The 21,781-nt window shown below is 45.0% G+C and overlaps 1 protein-coding gene across 1 annotated transcript in view; it reads right to left on the bottom strand.

Moving 5' to 3' along the window:
• Positions 1-21,781, bottom strand: part of LOC129710462 (general transcription factor II-I-like) — a 121,994-nt gene that overhangs the window by 21,060 nt on the left and 79,153 nt on the right. The window contains exons 18-26 of the mRNA XM_055657418.1: positions 21,439-21,662; positions 21,247-21,280; positions 16,973-17,044; positions 16,691-16,874; positions 16,466-16,524; positions 8,298-8,372; positions 6,866-6,943; positions 5,742-5,864; positions 1,526-1,591 (exon numbers count right to left, since the gene is read on the bottom strand). Of these exons, the coding sequence (XP_055513393.1) occupies positions 1,526-1,591; positions 5,742-5,864; positions 6,866-6,943; positions 8,298-8,372; positions 16,466-16,524; positions 16,691-16,874; positions 16,973-17,044; positions 21,247-21,280; positions 21,439-21,662 (915 nt within the window). The remainder of the gene's footprint in view (positions 1-1,525; positions 1,592-5,741; positions 5,865-6,865; positions 6,944-8,297; positions 8,373-16,465; positions 16,525-16,690; positions 16,875-16,972; positions 17,045-21,246; positions 21,281-21,438; positions 21,663-21,781) is intronic.

The following is a 21,781-nucleotide window of genomic DNA, read 5'->3' on the forward strand; positions in this document are numbered from 1 at the left end:
CTGAGTAACAGGGGTGCCAGGTAATAGGAGAGCGGGGTGTAACAGTGAGATAGAGGGGGCAGATGTGAGTGGGAGATGGGGAGAAACTGGTCCAGCTGTGCTGCTGAGCGTACGCAGACCGCAGACGGGATCAAACCCGGGTCCCTGTGCCGCAAGCATTCCCGAACCGCCACTGGACCCCCACCCACCGTGGCCAGCGTGGAGAAGAAGCGGCAACTCCAGCCCTACCCGCTCCAACTGCTCTGGCTCCCTGGGGTCCGATTTTTCAGCGGCCCGCGGACCGCAAGCCGCACCTCCCACCCCACCCAGCGGCCGCAGGCTAACTACTCCTGCACCGGCGAAACCCGAGCACCAGCCATCAACAGGGACACCCTGAAAACGCTGCAGCAACTCAGCTGGACAGGCAGCATAATCGAAAAAAGGAATGGGTGACATTTCGGGTTGAGACCTTTCTCCAGAGATGTTGCCTGACCCGCCGAGCTACCGCAGCACCCCTTGTGCATCCCCACAGTTGACCGGCGCTCAGCCCCCGCTGGCACCGAGGGGGCCAACCGACATCCACTGGACAAGGCGAGAAGCGCAGCTGACGGCCCTGGCCCGCCAGGGAACGGGGATGGCCCAGCAGCAGCTCAACAGCACCTGCAGCACCGGAGACCCGGGCTCGACCCTGACCACGGACGAAACGCAGGCCTGTACCCATGCAGCAGCATAGCGGCGTATCGCGATTGCCCTATGTGCTGGGCATACGTTGTTGGAATGCAGAACTCGCTTATTTTCATAAAGGTTAAATGTTTAAATATTATTGCAACTTTAATTGCTGTAATTATGCAGGCACCTCCAAAAAAAAGTAGGAAGTATTGGCCGGGGTTCCTGGAGGCCGGCTAGGGGGTTCAGGGGGCTCCTGCATTTTCAATAAATTGAAAGTAATTCCTAAGCTTTCTGCTGGTAGTTTACCATTCCCTTTCCTGTTGCAGCTCCATATGGGAAACACAAAACACTGTTGTGTTAATTTATTTATTTTCCCCACAAGAGAGGAGGGGGATGGGATCAATGCCCTGTAGCCATCACTCCCATCTCAGTTGGCCGGGCGTCCCGGTCACCCCGAACCCACGCTCCCTTTCGCGGCCCCGCGTCTCACTCGCTCTGGTTCCCTCTGACAAACGGGCACCGTCACAGCTCGCACTGCGCCGCTGGGCTGATCTCAGCAGCAGCCAAAGAGCGTTGTTGTGTTCCCCCCCCCCCCCTCCTGCTATTGGCTGACCTTGCTGACTTCCATCATGAATCACAAGGTTGCCCACCGCCAGACTGGTACCTCCACTGATTCTCCTTCCCTCACCCTTTTACTTTACAATCTTGCCAACTAAACGGTGTCAAAATCGGGCACAAAACCTAATTGAAAAATCTGATTCATTATTAGGAAAAGAAAAATATCGGAATTCCGATTTAAATCCGAAGAATATCATGCCTGAATTTTGTCTTTATTTTCTAAAGTTTGCGATTTCCATTCAGTAAAATGATTACTTACTACATTTTACATTGAAAAGCGTCTCCACTTGTTGTTTCAGCTCAGTAATTTTGGCATTCCACTGTTCTATAAATGAAAACAACATAAACATTAGACCTTCACATTCACATTTCCACAGAATTCCAATGAATAAATAGGAACTCTGAATTCCACATGCAAATTAGATGTTAGGTGTCTTTCAATGCCCATCATTGAATTAGCCCTGTACACTGCCCTCTAGCCAGTTCCTATATAACTAATATGTAATTATTAATGCATGTTATTAATGTACCGCAGAGAACAGGAAAGCTCTCCAACGCGTCATTAAGACTGCTGAGAGGATCACTGGCACCCAGCTCCCCAGACTGGAGGACATCTACCGGACCCGCTGCATCCGGAGGGTCAAGGGCATCATTAGAGACAGCACACACCCTGGACACTGCCTCTTCACCCCCCTGCCCTCAGGAAGACGATACAGGACACTGAGCGCCCGCACGACAAGACTAAAAAAACAGCTTCTACCATAGAGCTGAGACACTACTGAACTCTATCCCCCTCCCACACTGATTCTCCCCCTCTCTCTCATACAACCGCCCATACTCCTATATGTTTATAGTCTAATTTTTTTAATAGTTATTTTTTAAACGTATTTTTATACTCATATTCCTATGCAGCTGGAGGACTGCTCCAACAAAATGGCGTTGTCTTGTACAATGACAATAAAGATTATTATTATTATGTGCTGGTTTTATTCAGTCTTTGTTTCGGGATTGGATTGTTCCCCTCCACTGTCAGGGATTTGAGACAAAAGATATCCCAGTACAAGTTATCTTTTAAACAATACAAAATTTGTCACCGTTACCTCTCTAGACAGCTGCAAACCCCCCCCCCCCCCCCCCCCCCCCCCCCCCCCCCAACACACTCAATAGATTATGATTTAAGTGAAGATATTAAAACTTCAAAATTTCGTAGATATTAGTTTCAGGTTTTAGTTTTACACCACCGATTTCAGATAGTGGTGTCGTTTATTCAATAGATCGCAGTTAGCCCAGGTGCCCGAAATGAGACTGCTACTTTTTTTATCTGTTTGGTAATTTAATTTGCAACGTAATGAGGGTTTTATTGCCTATAATAATTTAAGAAGCATCCTAATAGACTACATGGCACTATTCATCTTTGAAGTACAATGTGGTAAATGTATTAGATGGGATAATTGCTTGCTATAATCCTAAATGTATTGGCCTTAAAAATAGGACCAGTAACAGGATAGATAAGGAAGCCAGGATTGGCCCAGTGCCAGAAGAAACTCGGTTCTTCTGGTGATCGAGCATTTTCCCTATAATAATTGGCTTCTCTGTAGCACCCTTTCATTTTGGAGCCTAACCTTTTCCAAAAAGAGACCGCTGGATGTGGCAGCATAAAGTAATTTGTAATTTGACCAAGACAAGAAAACACAATAACTCCAAAAAAACAAACAAAAAAAAACCTCCAGCTGGGAAAATCAAAACTCCAGTTGGAAGGAGAAAGAATCCAGGCACAGACATATCTCATATGATCTGAAGGGTCTTGACCTGAAACATCACCCATTCCTTCTCTCCGGAGATGCTGCCTGTCCTGCTGAGTTACTCGAGCATTTTATGTCGCTGCAGCCTCCGGATGTCGTGCTTGGTGGCTGAGCCAAACTAGATCATGATGGCGAAGGTGAGGACAGAATCTACGATGGCCGTATAGAATTGGACCATCATTGCCTGTGGAAGATTGTGCTTCGTCAGTCACCGAAGGAAGTACATCCTCTGTTGTGCCTTTTTGATTGTGGAGTCGATGGTGGCCCCCTATTTAAGGTCCTTGGAGATGATGGTTTCAAGGAATTTAAAAGACTCCCCAGATGTGACTGTGGTGTTGCTGATGGTGAATGGGGTGAGGGGAGGGGGAGCTCTCCTAAAGTCCACAATCAATTCCACTGTCTTAAGAGCATTGAGCTCCAGATTGTTGCGATGGCACCAGGACGCCAGGTGTGTCACGTCTTGGCTGTAGGCAAATTCCTCCCCGTCCTGGATCAGTCCAATTAGTGTTGTGTCGTCCACAAACTTGAGAAGCTTGACAGGAGTCAATGGAGGTGCAATCATTGGTGTAGAGAGAGTAGAGGAGAGGGGAGAGTACGCAGCCTTGCGGTGCTCCTATGCTGAGGGTTTGCGGGTCCCAGATGTGCTTTCCCAGCCTCACATGCTGTTTCCTGTCTGTCAGGAAGCAGCAGTCTATCACATTCTTGAACCACTACAATTCTTCTGATGAACAATACCACTGGATAGAGTTTCATAATTTAGATCAGGCAATGATGAGAAACCAGTGACATATTTCCAAGTCAGGATGACAAGCAAATTAGAGGTAGGAACCTAAATATGTACCTGCCGCCTTTGCATTCTTGGTCAGACCACAACTTTGAGAAGTGCTGTCACTAGCCTAGGCAATTAACTGAAGTACATGTTGTAGACTGTACATACTGTAACCACTGTGGAATGAATGTTTAGGGTGGCTGATGGAATGCCATGACAGGCTGCTTTGCTTTCGACTGGTCCATCTGGATGACTGGTCAATGGTGACCCTTCTCCAGTACATTGATGATGGGGTGAGACTCAACAAGTTAATACTTAGAATGCCAAGGACCGGTGGTTAAATGCTATCTTGTTGGAGATGGTCAATATCTGTGGCATAATTCTATGCCAAAATCTTGCCTATTTCTCACTATGTCTACATATGAGCTATTTCATCTGCTATGGGGTTGCAGCTGGAATTCATCATTGTGCAGTAAGGGATTATTCCCACTTTTGACCTTATGAAGTAGTGGAACATGGTTGAACAAGGACACAGTCCTGAGGAATTCCTGCAGTAACAACCTGGGGCTGTGATGATTGACCTCCAACACAACCATTTTCCTTTGTGAGGTTCCATTTCAACCACTGGAATTTACGATGCCCTTTGACCAGGGTGTCTTGTTAAAGGCAGTCACGTCAACTCTGGAATGCAACTCTTTGGTCAGTGTTTCCACAGATCCAGACTGACTTGGTGTTTCCAATATTTTCTGTTCTTCATTTCAAATTTCTAGATTCTGTATGTTTTTTTTGTTCCATAGGTGCATTTGACATCGCTGTTAATGACAACTTCCATCAATTTGCGGCAGATGATTGATTGGCAATTATTGGAATTGGTACAAGCAGAAATGCAGAATTTCAGATGTTAAAATAATTTACTATTTCCGGGTGCTTCATTGACAGTTACTGTGATGTATTTGTGGATGTTACCCGGTGGTTCAATGTGGGTTAGCCCACAAAGCTACTTGAGCCTTGTTCGGGCTTAATGCTCTGGAGACTATTCTCATGGTTTCTCAGATATATATTCCATACAAGCGAGTTCCAGCATCATGCAGTACATTGTATGCTGTACCAGGCGGATATCTGCCAATTTGCTGAGATTAACTCTTACCTTAACCCTGATGTTTGAGAGGTGTTGCAAGATAAGGTGCAGTCAAGAATAATGCCAAGGTATCTCAATGAGTAAAATATAACAATTACTATTTCCAGGTCAGTTGAGCAGGGGGTGATGGTATCCGCTTTGCACCATCAAGATGCCTCATCTGCAACACTCACTGGGCATTCTAAGTTTTAAAGCCACAACATAAGTCATAATGTAAGGCGTCCATTCCCTTAAATTCCCTTAAAGGTGGATTATTTTCAAACAATTAATAGAAATGTTTCCTGTTTCACCACATGTTCAGCTGGTTTCATATTTGGTATCTATCAGTGAATCAAATCAAATTAAATTGATTCGACCGGCAGTCCAACCACAACATTATCAAGAGGTCTGATATTAATAATAACACTTGCAGTTTAGTGGTGGAAGCACATACGCAGTAATGAATGGATAGTTAGGATTTGTTTCTACCACTGAACATTACAGATGTAACAATTTAAAGGACAGCGTTGCAAATTTTTATATTTTGTGATATGTCACTTCTACGGAGATAGAAGGAACTACTCACACTGCAGTAGTTCAAATAACACACATCTCCTGTCAAAACCTTAAGGCAGACCAGGCAGATCATGTACAATGTCTAAGCCATTGTGTTAGATTGTTTTAAGAACTATTTCACCAAAAACAAAACCCACGATTAAACATTTTTAGAAGGTTCTTATTAGTTTGTTATTACATATTCTAATGTATTCAATCATAATTTTCTTACCAAATGAAAACTCCCTGCCTCTTGGTTTAAACATGGCATTTGAGGCAGCATTTGAGGCAACATTTGAACCATTTGCTTGAGTATTATTTCCAACTGACTTGACTGGCGGAGTTTCATCAGAAGCTGCAGTTAAAATTGCACGATTTTGAATTTCAATTTGCATGTATCAAACAAATAATTCTTAAAATTTTACAGAACAGTAAATCACTTTACACATATGCTATTTTAAAACAAACGTATCGGATACCCTACCATTGGACAAGTATCTAGTATTGCAAAACCTATGCACAAGACTATTGCTAGAACCTAATCATGCAGTTAACCAACTAAGACTCATACCAGAATGGGGAAAAAAGGCCAATCAATGCTAGAAACTGACCCTTAAAAATTCCAAACTAAAAGGACCCACAATTGATTCTTTACTCAGATACTGAATTTCCAAGTGTACTCTTGGTTAATTTCCAAGTTAACTCTTCCGATCTCCATAGAAAGTACATGTTATCTTGCACAGACCTAACTATAGAGACCTCTACATAGTACATCCCAAGGAAGATAAGCACAAATTAGAGGCATCAGGCATACCTCATGGAGAATAGCAAACACTGTACGCGCGTGTAAAAGAGCCGTAAAATCTTCAGTCGCAGAAGGCACACAATCTTAACAGATGGCTACTGCATTTAACTGTAAAATTAGAGGGGCAATTATGGACTTTTGTACACCAGAAGTCGTGGATGCAAGAGCGTGGCTGATTTCTGTCAGTCCGATGTTCCAAAAATTAATACTTTTTGAGGCCTTCGCTAGCAATACCAGGTGCATTTTAAAACTATTATACAGAACAAATTGGCTAATACAAGAATGTCAATACATTGTACCATACAAATCATTAATTGTATATCAAGGAGCTTATAAATAGGGATTCTAGAAAATTGTATGCAGATCATCATACTGCAGGACAAGCTGGTGTAAAGGGACAATCTTTATTGCAATTAACCTATTTTTTTTTCCAAAGACCACACTATGCAACGGAATTATTTTTTAATCAACATTTGTACTTTCCCATGACTGATCATTGATGCTTGATGGAACCAGACAGAAAGTTCCATACCATACAAACAGAAAAGTACCTTCTATTGTAACTTCTATCTCTGGGCTGCTTGGAGTCAATGCTTGTGCTGTCTTCTCTGGTAGAGAACCAATTGAGTCTAATAAATGCAAACCAGTGTATTAGAAAACTCCAGAATATATTTGCAAGTACCGAATTTCCCGGCAATGAAGACGCTATTTTTTTTAAACCCTAAAATAAGGCCTGAACATTTACCTGCGTCTTGGAGGCCGAAGGTTAGATTGCTAGCCAAGAAAGCGAAGATTTGGCTATCCCTCAGCACAGCGGCTGTAAAAGGACAGCACCGCTGGGTGGGGGGGGGGGGGGCCCGGGCCAGCACGTCTGGGCTGCCAGGGGTAAAGTTACGGGGGGGGCGGGGACGTTGGGGGGGGTCGGGGATCATGCCAGCAACTCACTCAGTAGCTCAGGTGGCTGCGAGCGGCCGCCGGGACCAGACAGCATAACTGCAGCTAGACCCGGGGCGCCCCAGCGACCTGGGAATTGCAACTAGTCCTGGATCTCGCAGGCGACTTGGGAACTGCAGCTAGTCCTGGGGCTCACAGGCAACCTGGGAAATGCAGCTAGTCCCGGGGCTCGTAGGCAACCTGGGAAATGCAGCTAGTCCCGGGGCTCGTAGACGACCGGGGAACTGCATCTAGTCCCAGGGCTCGCATGTGACCTGGGAACTGCAGCCAGTCCCGAGGCAGGAAACCTGGGAACTGCAACTAGTCCTGGTTCTCGCAGGCATCCTGGGCGCTACAGCCAGTACCGGGGCTCGCAGGCGATCTGGGAACTACAGCTACTCCCAGGGATGCGAGGGATCTGGGAACTGCAGCCAATCCCGGGGACACGAGATATCTGGGAACTGCAGACAGTCCTGGGATATGCAGGCGATCTGGAAACAGCAGAAACCCAATTGAAAAACGTGAAATTAGTGTGGATTATTACTAATTTATGTATTATTAGTATGTACTAATTATTACTAATTACCTTAGTATGTATTATTACCTCCATTTATTAACTATGGTGATAGATGTGGCCCGTCATCCGCTTACAAACATGCGTCCTGGCCCCATATGCAAAAAAAGTTTGCCGATCCCACAGGACTAAACCAAACCCTTGATCCTGTCCCGCCAGCCTTTTTTCAAATTTTAGCAACTCAAAATGGGGGTGCTTCTTCGACGCAGGTGCGTCTTCATTGCCGGGAAATACGATGTTTACTACTGCAATAGTCTCTTTTTATCTCTAAATGCAGTATAATTCATAATTATTTTACATGCATTAAGTGCATTACAAATAGAATGCGCACAGTGAAAAAAAAAAGGGGTGGAATAAAACATCAGGGATGCACCGAGGACAATTTACTAATGATCTAATCAAAAGAAAAAGAATACTACATGAAACTATTTCAAGTACAGATTGAATAAAGTATTTTAGGAACACGATCCTTTCACCTTTGACAGGTCGAGTCAAATTTGGCTCAGATGTACTGGATACACGTCTCCTCCCTCTGTTGGTGGGTGGGGTCCCTAAGTTAAATGAGTTTGGACAGTCTAAATCTAATTTGAATAAAATGAGTCCACAACACATGATTTCAAAATTTCATTCATTGCATTGCTCCAGACAACTATTAATACACGACCAAAATACTGCAAAACGCTGGAAATCTGAAATAAACATTTAAAAAAGCCAGACATACAGAAAGCATCAGTCAACAAAGAAACAATTAACGTTTCAGACTGACAAACTTTCATCAGAACTGAGAAGAGTTCCATAATTTTTCTGATACAGAAAGGGGGAATGGATATTTTAGACGAAATAGACCAAGTATAGACCCATTGGATCTGCTCCCCCAACGCAATATTGCACCCCTCACCCGTTTCCCCCAACACAACCCATTCCCCCAACGCAATATCCCACCACACCCAACTGCGTAGGTGCAGCTCATTCCCTCACCCCCCAGCACTCCCTCCCATCCTCTTCACCCTCCCACTTTGTTCCCCTCTCCTCCTCCCTTCCCGCTCCTTTCCCCCATCAGTCACTCCCTCCGTCCCTCCATTACTCCTCTCCCCTCCCTATCCCTCCCACTATCCCTACTGCCCTCCTCTCCCTCTATTCCACACTCCCCCCTCACCTCCCCAGGATCTTTCCCATCTCCCGCCCCTCAGCCACTCCCTCCCTCCATGAAAAGCAGCATCTGCAGTTCCTTCCTCCACAGGTCATTCATTGCTAGCTGTGGTTTAGATCCCGTTGACTTGACGTGTGTGCGAGTGAGTGTGTGTGTGACTCAAACTCAGCCACCGCTCGGTCCATCCCCGTCCTGTCGGACTGCCCGCTGTTGCAGCTCGGCCCGTCCTCGCCCTGCCTACCTGCCTGCCTGCTCGTTGCTGCCGCCGGGCCGGGCGGGGAGATGGAGTCGGTGCTCCTCACAGTGGGTTCCACGAGTTTCGACAAGCTGGTGGACCGTGAGGGTGTTACCGCAGCGGTGGCGGAGACGGACTGTCGCAGCCTTTCACCCAGAGGGACGGGTAGACAGGACCGCCATTGTAGCAGAGGGCGGGCGAGGGAGAGGGGTGAGTGAGGGAGAGAGACAGATCCAGGGCCTACACTGAACTCTCTCCACCCCACAGCCGCCGCCAGTGGTGGGGGAGACGGTAGACAAGTTACTGTGAGGAGTGGAGAGAGAAGCTTGTGAGTGAGGCGGGTGAGGCCGCGGTGCAGGAAGGGCGTGGCGTTGACTGACAGCAGAGATCAATCTGCGTGTCTCTGACTGATAGAAGAGATAAGACCAATCTGCACATCCGCGATTGTTAAGATTTTTAAACCTTAAGAACTTTTAAAATATATTATTGATCGGAACAAAACATGTTGCACTTGCAGCACAGGAGAATGGTGAGTAAGGTGTCAAAAAATCATAGCGCTATCGTGTACCATTTTTGCGCAAGTAGAAAAACCACGCAAACCGGAAGAGCACAAGATCAGAGTTTTAGTTATGTACTAGACCCAACTTCTACGGTCAGCCAAACGGCTCAGCTGTCACGCTGGGATATCAGAGAATGAGACAAAGTTTTTCTTCCCACAGGCCATCAGGACTGTAAACTCTAATCTCACCAGGGATTAATTTACTGTTGTGTTTTTAAAAAAAAAATGTAAATACTGGTTCTGTTCTGTTGTTTTGCACAATCCCACAGGCATTGCCACTTCAATTCAATTCAATTATTTATTCCATGTCATTTGAACCTCAGTGAGGCTCAAACGAAACTCCGTTTCTACAGCCATACAAACAAAACAATTCCTACAAGACACACAAACAATCCAATTCACACAAACATCCATCACAGTGAATCTCCTCCTCACTGTAATGGAAGGCAGTCTTTTCTCTTCCCTGCACCATTTCTCTCCCGATGATGAAACCCCAGGTGGGCGATGGTAAGTCCCACGGCCATTTTAGGCCGCGCCGGGCGATGTATGGCCCCGCTCCAGTCTAAATGTCTCAAAGTTGGAGCCCCCGGCGGGCGTTGGAATGTCCCGAAGCCATTAAAGCCGCGCCGGGCGATGTACGGCCCTGCTCCCAGGTCGTTCCAACCCCGCGACACGGGCTGGAGAAGTTGCGTTGCAGGAGCTCCGAAAAGCGGTCTCACACCAGGACTCGCGAGCTCCCGATATCACAGTCCACAGGCCTGCACCTGGAGCCTCTGAGCTCCGGAGTCTGGCCGCAGCAGCGAGCCCCCACCGCTCCCCACGCGCCAAGGCCGGCCAGCCCCACGATGGTAAATCCGCAGTTCCACGACTGGAGCCCCCAGGTCGTTTTGGTTGGAGGCCGCTCCACGGTGCTAGGCCCCAACGACAACGGAGACCCGACAGGGAAAAGGTCAGGTCTCCCGGGCAGGGAAGAGATTTTAAAAGTTTCCCCCCCGCCCCCCCCACATATACACAGTTAATTCACTTTCATTTCACTGTACATATGTGACAAATAAAGTTGACGACTTGACGTACAAGATGAATTTTAGTATATACTAGACCAAGTGCACACCCGTTGCTCCCGCAGCTTCCCAACACACCCGTTCCCTACCCGTAGCCCCCAAAGGAGGTGTGGTCCTCCAACTCGAGCCGTTCCCGAACGTAGGATTCCAGCTCAAATTGCTAATTGAAGTGCTAATTGGCTGAAACCCGTGGGCATCTCCCTGTTCCTGTCCTCACTAGATCGAGGTACTGAAAGCAATCCAGAGGTAACCACCCTAGAAGTCCTCCCTTTCAGTCTTCTTCCAAACTCTCTGCACTCATGTTGGAGAACCTCCTTCCTCTTCATCCCGATGTCGTTTGTGCCTACGTGCCCAACTGCTGCCGGCTGTTCACTTTCTCGCTTGAGGATGTTCCGAATTTGGCTGGTGACATTCTGAACCCTGGCACCAGGGAGGCAACAGACCATCCTCGCGTCTCGTCTGCCGCCACAGAATCTCCTGTCTGCTCCTCGGACAATGGAGTCACCCACCACTATGGCTCTGCCCGACGTTGGTCTCACCGGTCGAGTCCCGTCTCTAGGATTGGAGCCACCGATGTGCCTGCCGCTCGGAATGGAAACATCGTCTCCCTTGACAGTTCCCAAGAGGATGTATCTCTTTTCATTAGGCACAGCCACCTGGGTCTCTTGCACTCCACGGTTACCACCCTTTCTCTCAGTGACACACCTTCGTTCTTCCCGTATCCTCGGCGTGACAACCTCACTGTTGGTCCTGTTCAGGAAACTCTCGTTTTCCCGGATGGCCTGAGGTCATCTAGCTGCTTCTTCAGTGCCCCCAACACGGTCCTTCAGGAGCTGAAGCTGGACGCACTTGCCACAGCTGTAGCAGCGAGAGGCTCCATCCGTGTCCCTGGCCTCCCACATCCTGCAAGCATCACACTGCCTCATCTTACCCGTCATGTGTTCACCGTGTCCCGTCCTCCAGCTTTTTGCGTAGCCTCCTCTCCTCAGCATCCTCGCCGAAGACGCTCGAGCCAAAGACTCACACTATTCTCACAAGGCCGCCTCCTCACTGCCGCTGCCTTAGAGCAGCCTCGTTTATATTGACTGATAAATTGCCTAATTTACCAATTTACAAATCAAATTCCTCAGTTTAAAACTGTTTTCCCCCTGTGGGAAGGAAAGTTCTAGAAGGGATAAGAGAGTACGGTCAGAGCCAATTGCGAGCGGTGCGAGGGGGGATGTCAAATACGGAGGTCAAAGTGTTGTATATGAAGGCGCGAAGTATAAGAAATAAAGTGGACGAGCTTGTGGCTTAGTTAGAAATTGGCAAGTATGATGTTGTGGGAATTACAGAGGCATGGCTGCAAGAGGGCCAGGGCTGGGAACTGAATATTCAAAGGTATACCTCCTATCAAAACGACAGACAGGTGGGCAGAGGGGGTGGGGTAGCTCTGTTGGTGAGGAATGAAATTCAGTCCCTTGCAAGGGGTGACATTGAAACAGGAGATGTGGAGTCAGTATGGATAGAACTAAGGAATTGTACGGGTAAAAGACCCTAATGGGACTTATCTACTGGCCCCCAAACAGTAGCCTGGACATAGGGTGCAAGTTGAATCAGGGGTTAATATTGGCATGTAGCAAAGGTAATGCTGTGTTTGTTATGGGAGATTTTAACATGCAGGTAGACTGGGAAAATCAGGTTGGTACTGGATCCCAAGAAAGGGACTTTGTAGTGTGCCTTCATGATGGATTCTTAGAGCAAATCTTGTATTGGAGCCTACCAGAGAGATGCCAATTCTGGATTTAATGTTATGTAATGAACCGGATTTGATAAAGGAACTTGAGATTAATGAGCCATTAGGAGGTAGTGACCATAATATGGTCAGGTTTAATCTACAATTGGAGAGGGAGAAGGGTAGATCGGAGGTGTCAGTGTTACAGTTGAATAAAGGGGACTATGGGGCCATGAGGGAGGAGCTGGCCAAAGTTGACTGGAAAGATACATAAGCCCCAGCACCTAGGCGACGGATCCCTGCGGGCCTGGAGTAGCAGTAAAATGCCGCTGTTGTTCCGCCATTGTGGAAAAAAAAAAAAAAGTTGCAATAATAATTCTGGAAAGGCCCCAACTGCGCAGGCGCGGCGGCTGAGGGCCCGTTGGGTGCCCTTTGCGATGCCAGTAAAGACGCGCATGGGAACTCTCCTCCAACTGTGTGTGTGGGCGCTGTTTTAAGTTTTTTTTTTAACGTTAAAAACTTTTAAACTATACCATCGATCTGAACAAAATTTGTTTCATTTACAGCACAGGACAATGGTGAGTAAGGTGAGGTAAATATTGCAGCGCTATCGTGAACCATTTTTGCGCAAATATAGGTACAAACAAACAAATGATGAGAGTTTTAGTTATAGAAAGAAGATGCTAGACCAAGTGGGACCTGTTGGATCCCTGTCAGACAGGAGGCCTGGTCCCCCAACGCAACCCGTTCCTCAACACAATATTCCACCACTCACCCATAGCCCCACGGGAGGTCTGGTTCCCCAACACAACCCGTTCCCCGCAACACTCACCCCTTTTCCCCAATGCAACCCATTCCCCCAACGCAATATTCCACCACTCACCCATAGCCCCCAATTGCACAGGGGCTGCTCATTTTGCCCGATTCACCCTCCCTCATTTTAAACTTTAAAAAAAAATCCAATTGCATTGCTAGCTAACAAGTACTGTGATAACAACATTGTTGCGAGCAGTTACAATCCCATTGTGACCTCATAGCTGTAAGCACAGGGAAGACATTTTTCTCATAAATGTATAAATGTAATTTTAGAATGTTAATAACTTGTAAAATATAACATCAATCTGTACGAAACTTGATAAAAAAACACACCATAAGACAATTGTGAGTAAGCTGGCCCAAACATTTTAGCGCTATCATGTACCATTTTGGCGTAACTCAGGGCATGAATGGGGAGGGAGATGCAACCTTCACATGGTCCACCCTGTTTCGACGAATGCAATCAACCTGGCATGCACAAACAGAAGATCAAACAGAACAAGTTGTCTTACAACTTTAGGCTGTGCACGCCCTACACACGAAGGGCATGAATCGCAGACAGACGGACAAGAGTTTTAGTAACATATAGATAGGTAGATAGTCAGTTAAATATTACTAAAACTCTCATCTTGCTTGTTTGTATTTTTGCGTGTTCCGGAAACTCCGCGAAAATGGTCACGATAGTGCTGCAATTTTTGATTCACCTTACTCACCATTGTCCTGCGATTTGCATTAGCCAAGTTTTCTTCAGATTTATGTTATATTTTACAAGTTATTCACATTTTAAACTTTACAAAACTATTTTTCAACTTACCCTGGACGTCAGCCATGTTCAACGTCGTAATGGAATCACAATTCGAGACAACGGTAAGATGGACGCCGGATCCGCACCTGCGCAGTTGGGGGTGGGTTGCGGGCCCACAATCCGAGCGTGTGCAGTTGGGGGTTGCTGGGCCCGACGCTATTTTGAGATCGTCAGCCGCGCCTACGCAGTTGCCCCACTGACACCTTGAAATCATAATTTTGACTCGCGTCACAACGGCGATCTCTGACGTCATAACGGGGACCCGTCAGGCACAGTTGGGGCAGGATTGCCGGGCCAGGATCGCCATTTTAACATCCAGCGTCGTGTATACTGGGGGAATATTGCATTGGGGGGAGGGGGACCGTTAATAAACCTGGCAGCCACGCTTCCACTTGCGCAGTTGGGGGAGGCCAGTCAGCCACATCACAATTGAAAATGGTGCTGGTGACTCGGCAGTGACGTTGTCTCCCCACACATGCGCAGTGGGCCCGATATTTGCAAGTGTGGATTTTGAACCCCTTGCGTCCGCAGTGGGCCCGGTATCCGCGCGTACAGAATTTGAACCCCGCGCGTGCGCAGTGGGCCCTATAATTGAATAACTGAGTGTCTCCCAGCACGTGAACATCTCCCCGCTCGTGCGCAGTGAGCCTGGTATGAAGGAATATGGCACAGAAGATGAAGGAATATGCATTAGATAAGAGTTTTTCTACTTTAATTAGATTTAAAAAAAGTGAATTCCAATACAGAATGTCCAGTTTTATTTTCCACATTTTCCAGAAGTTAACAGTCACAATTAGCAATCTAAGAAACATAACTTTGTAATGAAGTCAGAATTTAGTGTTCAGGAGCACATAACTGAAATGCCTTTGTAAACACATAATTGGAACAAAAAAAGTTTAAAATAATGCTAAGTCTGGTTTAATCAAACTTTATTGCAAACCATTGGAGATTAAAAAAACGACTTTTTTTAGCTACAATTCTAATCAAAATGAAAAGTATTTCGAAAACCAGCCTGGGCTATTTAGGGTTGCCTTTTCCGATTTTCACATCATCATTTTAATCTACTTCCCAATGCAGTGGCTGGCGCAGTTTGGTGGAATTTTGCCTTGACGGAATCGGGCCCAACGGATCCGCATTTGGTCTAGTATTTAGGTAAAATTGAACAGTCGAGAGCAGTGTTCCCGTTTAAACGTGCGAAGGCAGCCTTTTGATGTGAAATGAATGGAATTTAAGCAAGATTTTCTTGGTGATTTAAAAGTAGTAGAGAAATATGATCGCTCATGTAAACTTACAGTACAAGAAGTCATCCCTGCTTATCCAGAAATAGTAAAATTTGCAGCTATGATTTTTAACAATCATACCACCCACTCAGGTCAGCGTGGAGAGATTATTCTCCGCACTGAAAATAGTCCTTAATTGAATTAAGGACTTCAATTCAATGAAATAGGATCTAGCAGAAGCAATTCTGTTCCCAAGGACAAGTTATTAATAAATTTTAGATATGTACTTTAGTGTCAAACTTAACTACGTATGCATTTAGTTTTAATTTCTATTGCACTTGAAAAAAATTTGGTCATAATTTAGCTCATACCTGTGGCCTTGGTTTAATAAATATTTGGGGTAATGCGTTTTATAATTTTTATTTAATTCAATGGAATTTTAATTTTGTCATAGTCCAATGTGTATTTTTTTGCTTCTTTTATCATAATGAATTATGTTTTTTTTCAAGAATAAACAATGAAAAAGACACAAGAGCATAGCTACAACCATTATATTCAAAACTTTAAGGACGTGGGTTTAAAAGGTAGCCTAATGATTCATGTAGTTCTTATGAAATGCCATCTTGTGTAATGCCATCATTGCAGATTTAGTATTATTATACCCAGGGGTCAAGGTTACAGTCAGAGACACAAGAAATCAGTCAGTTGGATACATAAGAAATCAAGGAGTCCGAGTCGGGTGTTTTCGGTATCGACTCCACAGCCCCGAGTGATATCCAACAAAATGTGCCAGAATTTCTTCAGTTCTCTAACAATGAGATCATCATACCTTTCCTTGATAATTGACATTTTCCCTTATAATAACAAATTCTCAGTTTGCTGTCGCAGACAAGAACTAGAATGGCCAACTATGGCAAGGGCGAAATGTGGCAGAGATCGCATAAACAATGAGCAATGTCGCAGAGTGTTGATCCAAATTTCAGGTTGAAAATTCAAATACAAATTCCTCACTAACAAATATAGCTTTTAACACTTACACAACATCACCATTTTGAACATGGGTTGAAAACATTCAGATCCTTACCATCAGTGCTATTCCCTTGTTTCAACCCATCGGGAATGTACGGCTCTACTAGGTCTGGCCTGGCGGAAAACCATTGAAATAAGTGTCAGTAATAGCTGTGAAGAACACTTTACAACAAGTAATTGCATTCAATGCCTCATGCCATATTTTAGAACTTTAATTGGACAAAAGCTAATGCCAATTTAAAAGAAACACAAGGACTAAAATTTTAAATTCAGAACTTACTTCTTCACAATAAATTTAACCTTTGCACTGCCTCGAATAATTCTTTCCAGTCTAGGTATTCCAAACCATGTAGGGCTTCTGAAAGGAATTCCATCTGGTAATCCTTCAACATAGAGGTGCTGTGGATTGGACTCAAATAAAGGATATGGCACCTTCACTGGTTGTGGAAGATTCAGAGCTTCAGCTGCATGCAACAGTAGTATTAGAGTTAGGTACATTCTCATAACAAATTGAAGTGTTCCAATATTTATTTTATGTTTGCTTTAAAATTAAAAAACTTACCAAATTTTGTATTGAAAATCTCCTCAACCTGTTTTCTGAGTTTTGTAATTCTAATATTCCAATCTTCTTTTCCTGAAACAATTAATAATTACAACTTAGGTACTTTTGATTCCCCATTAGATTGCACGTCTCGCCCCGAAACGTCCCCCCGTTCCTTCTCTCCAGATATGCTGCCTGTCCCGCAGTTACTCCAGCTTTTTGTGTCTATCCCAACTTCAATATTCAGTTCCCCGACAGATGAAGAATATGTCAAAAGCCATCTCCACCACCCTACCCACTTTCAGGGAACTATAAACTTGCAAATATATCTGCTCTACAACATACCAAGGCCCTACCATTTACTGTGAAGGTCCTGCCCAGGATTGGCTTCCCAAATGCAACATCTTACACTTATCTGAATTAAACTCCATAAGCAGTTCCTGAGCACACTTGCCCAGTTGATCAAGATCCTGCTGCAATTCTTGATAACTAGCTTCATTGGCTATGATACCATCTACTTTTGTATATCTGCATACCACATTGTACATTCTCATCCAAAGCATTGACATAGATCAGGGGCCTCCAAACTTTTCAGCACGAGGGCCACATTATATATTTGGCACATTTTTGTGAGTTGTAGGAAAAAAATAAAGAAATGTCAGTTTCATAAATTTAATGAACTCAAGCACACTTTTATGAAATCTCCATCAATAACGTGTCAGGTATGTCCGACTGCCGATACCTGGAGTCGGGGCTGGAGGAAGAGGCGAAGAACGATCGCGTTATAACGCTCCGCCAAACACCGCCGCCCGCCCCTGCCGAACAAAGCCCCCCCCTCCCATTGCACCCTTCTTCACGGCGGCCCTGTGATGTCTCGGCTCTACACTAAGAGCAGCTCCGGGCCAACGTGCTCCCCGACTCGAATCAGCTCAATGCCTGTGATGTAAATGCTAGTGCCACCTTGCAACATTTGTACTCGTCATCAATGTGCAAATGCCAGTGCCCTCTTGAGGCCAGGAGTAGAAGCTGCCAGGTTTGCCTGGGCCTCGTGACTGTTGACAAGTGATCTTCTAGAAGTTTCTGTTGGTTGTTGAAATAAACTGTTCTTACAAGATGTCGGACGTGCATTCATTGTGCTAGACTCAACAGGGTCTTACAGCAGACATTACAACGCCTAACTGACACACGCTCCGTCCTGCACTGATCTTGCTGCGGGCCGGATAAAATCTTGTGGCGGTCTGGATGTGCCCCGCGGGCCATAGTTTGGAGACCCCCCGACATAGATAACAAACAACATTGCGCCCAGTAACAATCCCCAAAATACAGGTCTCCAGTCCGAAAAAAATCTGCTGCCACGTTTGCTTCACACCATGAAGCAAATTCTGACCTTTATAATAGCAGACTCGTGTACTGTTACAGGGCTAAATGCAAGTTTGAGGAACTATGCCTTTTCTGTCTTGGCATATTGCATCTTTTCAGACAATACTGAACCCTGTAAGTCGCTCTTTCTCTTTATGAGAATCTGTCTGCTACTGGCTCATTATCACAGGCTGACCAGATGAACAGGTCCTATATCTTTCCTGTTCATACTTTTTACATTACGATGTGACTATCTGCCTTGCATCTAAGCTTTTGTCCATTTTTCCCTTGCTGGTCCCAATAATCCATAAAGAGGATTTTAATATCATCACAAATATTGTTATGCGTGTAACTTACAAATTGCTGATTAATCACCCAACAAGGACTGTACCACATTTATAACCACTGGATAGACTTGGTTTATACGGTTGAATTTGATCTCTGTATATTGGGATCTTATGTTTCATTACCAGTAGGTTGAGGGGTTGAAACAGGCTTGAAGCACATCAGGTTGTTTGATGTTAAAAAAGTTCATGATAGGGTCACAGCTTTGGATAAAGGGAAAGGAAACTTTCACATATAACTTTTTTTTGCTTAAAGTTATATCTGGAACTTTCACAATCAACTAAAAGGGTATTTGCATCAAGGTTTTCTATGCTATCTGTCACTTGAAAGCTCCTCAAAAACAACTTTTGTATTCATAAAGACTTGATGCAATCATCAACAATGTAAAGACATTTCTAACTAATCAAGTTAACAGCAAAAGGAAGGAAGGCTCAGCGGGTGAGGCAGCATCTTGAGCACAAGAAGAGATGCATCAACAGAGCCATCTCCATCATCAAAGACCCTTACCACCCATCGCATGACTTTTTCACCATCCTCCCATCTGGGAAGAGGTACAGGAGCATCAGCTGCAAAACCAGCAGGATGATCTCAGCTTCTTGGCCCACAGGCTATCAAGACCAGTAAATGAACTTAGAAATGCCAAGTATCGCGCACAAACAGGTGGCCCACACTTAAAAAAGCAGAGCCACTTTGTGCCGCTTTGTGTCGGAAAGGAAACTTTCAATGTTTTGAATGCTTATTAGAGGGTTAAATTGTTCATGACATGTATTTTAATTTTAATTGCTATTTCTTTTGTAACGAAAACTGAATGGACACTGGTTGAGAAACGTTTTTTTGTTTCCTCTGAGTATGCGAATACTCAGGAAATGACAATAAAGATTTACAATTACAATCTATGGAGCAAAGGAAATAGGCAACATTTCAGAATCGAGACCCTTCTTCAGACTGATGTGGGGGTGGGGGGCGGGAAGAAGAAAGGAAGAGGCAGAGACAGTGGGCTGTGGGAGAGCTGGAAAGAAGAGGGGAAAGAAGGTAACCTCCCTCTCTCCTGGCACTTTCCCTTTCAACTGCTACACTTGTCGCTTTACCTCCCCCCTTGAATCCATCCAAGGACCCAAGCAGTATTTCCAGGTACGGCAGAGGTTCACCTGCACCTCCGCCAACCTCATCTATTGCATTCGCTGCACTAGGTGTCAGCTGCTCTACATCGGTGAGACCAGGCTTGGGCTTGTCGATCGCTTCGCCCAACACCTCCGCTCGGTTCGCAATAACCAACCTGATCTCCCGGTGGCTCAGCACTTCTACTCCCATTCAGATTCCGACATTTCTGTCCTGGGCCTCCTCCATGGCCAGAGTGAGGCCCACCGTAAATTGGAAGAGCAGCACCTCATATTTTGCTTGGGTAGTTTACACCCCAGGGGTATGAGCATCGACTTCTCCAATTTCAGGTGATTCCTGCTTTCTCCTTCTTTCCCCACTCCTTCCCAGCTCTCCCACAGCCCAGTTTCCTCTTCTTCCTTTCTTCTTCCCGCCCCCCCCCACCCCACATCAGTCTGAAGGGTCTTGACCCGAAACATCGCCTATTTCCTTCGCTCCTAGATGTTGCCTCACCCGCTGAGTTTCTCCAACATTTTTGTCTACCTTCGATTTTCCAGCATCTGTAGTTCCTTCTTAAGCAAAAGGAAGTATCTAGCCAACACTGCTAACAATCCAATTAGTTTTCTTGACACCAGGGGGTGAACTTTGAAACAAACATTTGTACTTGTGAATTTAATGTTCCCTTGAAAGATTTCTACAATTTTCCAGATACATTGACCCTAGCACGGGGAAATCAACATACCACCCTGGAGTCTTCTTCCCGGTCACTGAACCCTATCAACCCCTCTACCTATGGAGTCTCTAATCATAACAGCATCTTTAGTCTCCACACTAACAGTGCAGAATGGTAGTATTAGAGATTTTCAAGCGTGAGGATCGCTTCTGGGTCAGATGTGACATGTACAAGAGTGAAGAGTTGCACCTGAACTTGGGGGGGGGGGGGGGGGGGGGGGGGGGGGGGGGAGAGAACCAATATCTTGACGGGGACATTTGATAGTGATTGTGAAGGTTTTACCTACTCTGGCAGAGGAAGTGGGACCAAAGGAATTTTGAACTAATGCTTTGCATCTGTTTTTATAGAAAAGGGGGGTTGATGAAGATATTGACATTGAGGAAAAATGTGAAGTCTGAGAAATGATAAACAAGGATACTTTAAGTTGCCTAAAACTATAAATCACCAGGCCTAGAAAGAAATAATGGAGATAAATAAATAAAGGCCTAGGTGTTGAAAGCAGTATACTTATTGACAGGGAAATCTTGCACTACCTATCTTCCTGTACTGGCTATCGCCCATCTATCAGTCTGCACCCATAGTGTGACCACACCATCTCAAACACCCTCTGCCTCCTGCATCCTCCACCAAGCCTTGCAATCCGAGAACTGCTGGGACACTAGACATGTCCCTGACCTCCCACATCATACAAGAGGAGCATACTACTACACCGATTGCCATCACTGCGCGTTAACATGAAAAAATTCCGACCTTGCATTACCTTTGAGTAGGTCTGATTTGATCTGCACTACTTGCTAGAATTTTTAAAGAAATGTATTTTTTATTTTTTAAACAATTCTTTTTCAACTGAAAGATTAGCAAACAGAACCATTGACTTGTTTCTCAGCAAACTATGCATTTTCAGCTTTTCTCATATTTCCAGCAACCGCAGTGTAGGCTTTTAAAGTTGTACGTTAAAAATGCACCAACAAAAAGTAAAACAACAAACCAACCTTTTAATAATAAACTTAACGTGATTACTTGCTTGCAGGATCTTCTCTAGCCTTGGAATTCCATACCAAGATGGACTTCTAAATGGAATGTTGTCAGGTAAACCTTCCACATAGAGGTCTTTAGGGTGGGATTCAAATCTCCGATAAGGAACAACCATTGCTTGTGTCTGTCCCATGGCTTCAGCTGAAATCAACATCAGAATTGAAATACATACCTTTGTTGGTGTAAAATCTATTATGATTGGTATGCCAGTCGTGCATGCAAAATGTCAAGATTATTTGCTGAAGTTTCACTTCTTGCAA

This window comes from Leucoraja erinacea, chromosome 28, assembly GCF_028641065.1.
Source record: "Leucoraja erinacea ecotype New England chromosome 28, Leri_hhj_1, whole genome shotgun sequence".
Taxonomy (NCBI): Eukaryota; Metazoa; Chordata; class Chondrichthyes; order Rajiformes; family Rajidae; genus Leucoraja; species Leucoraja erinaceus.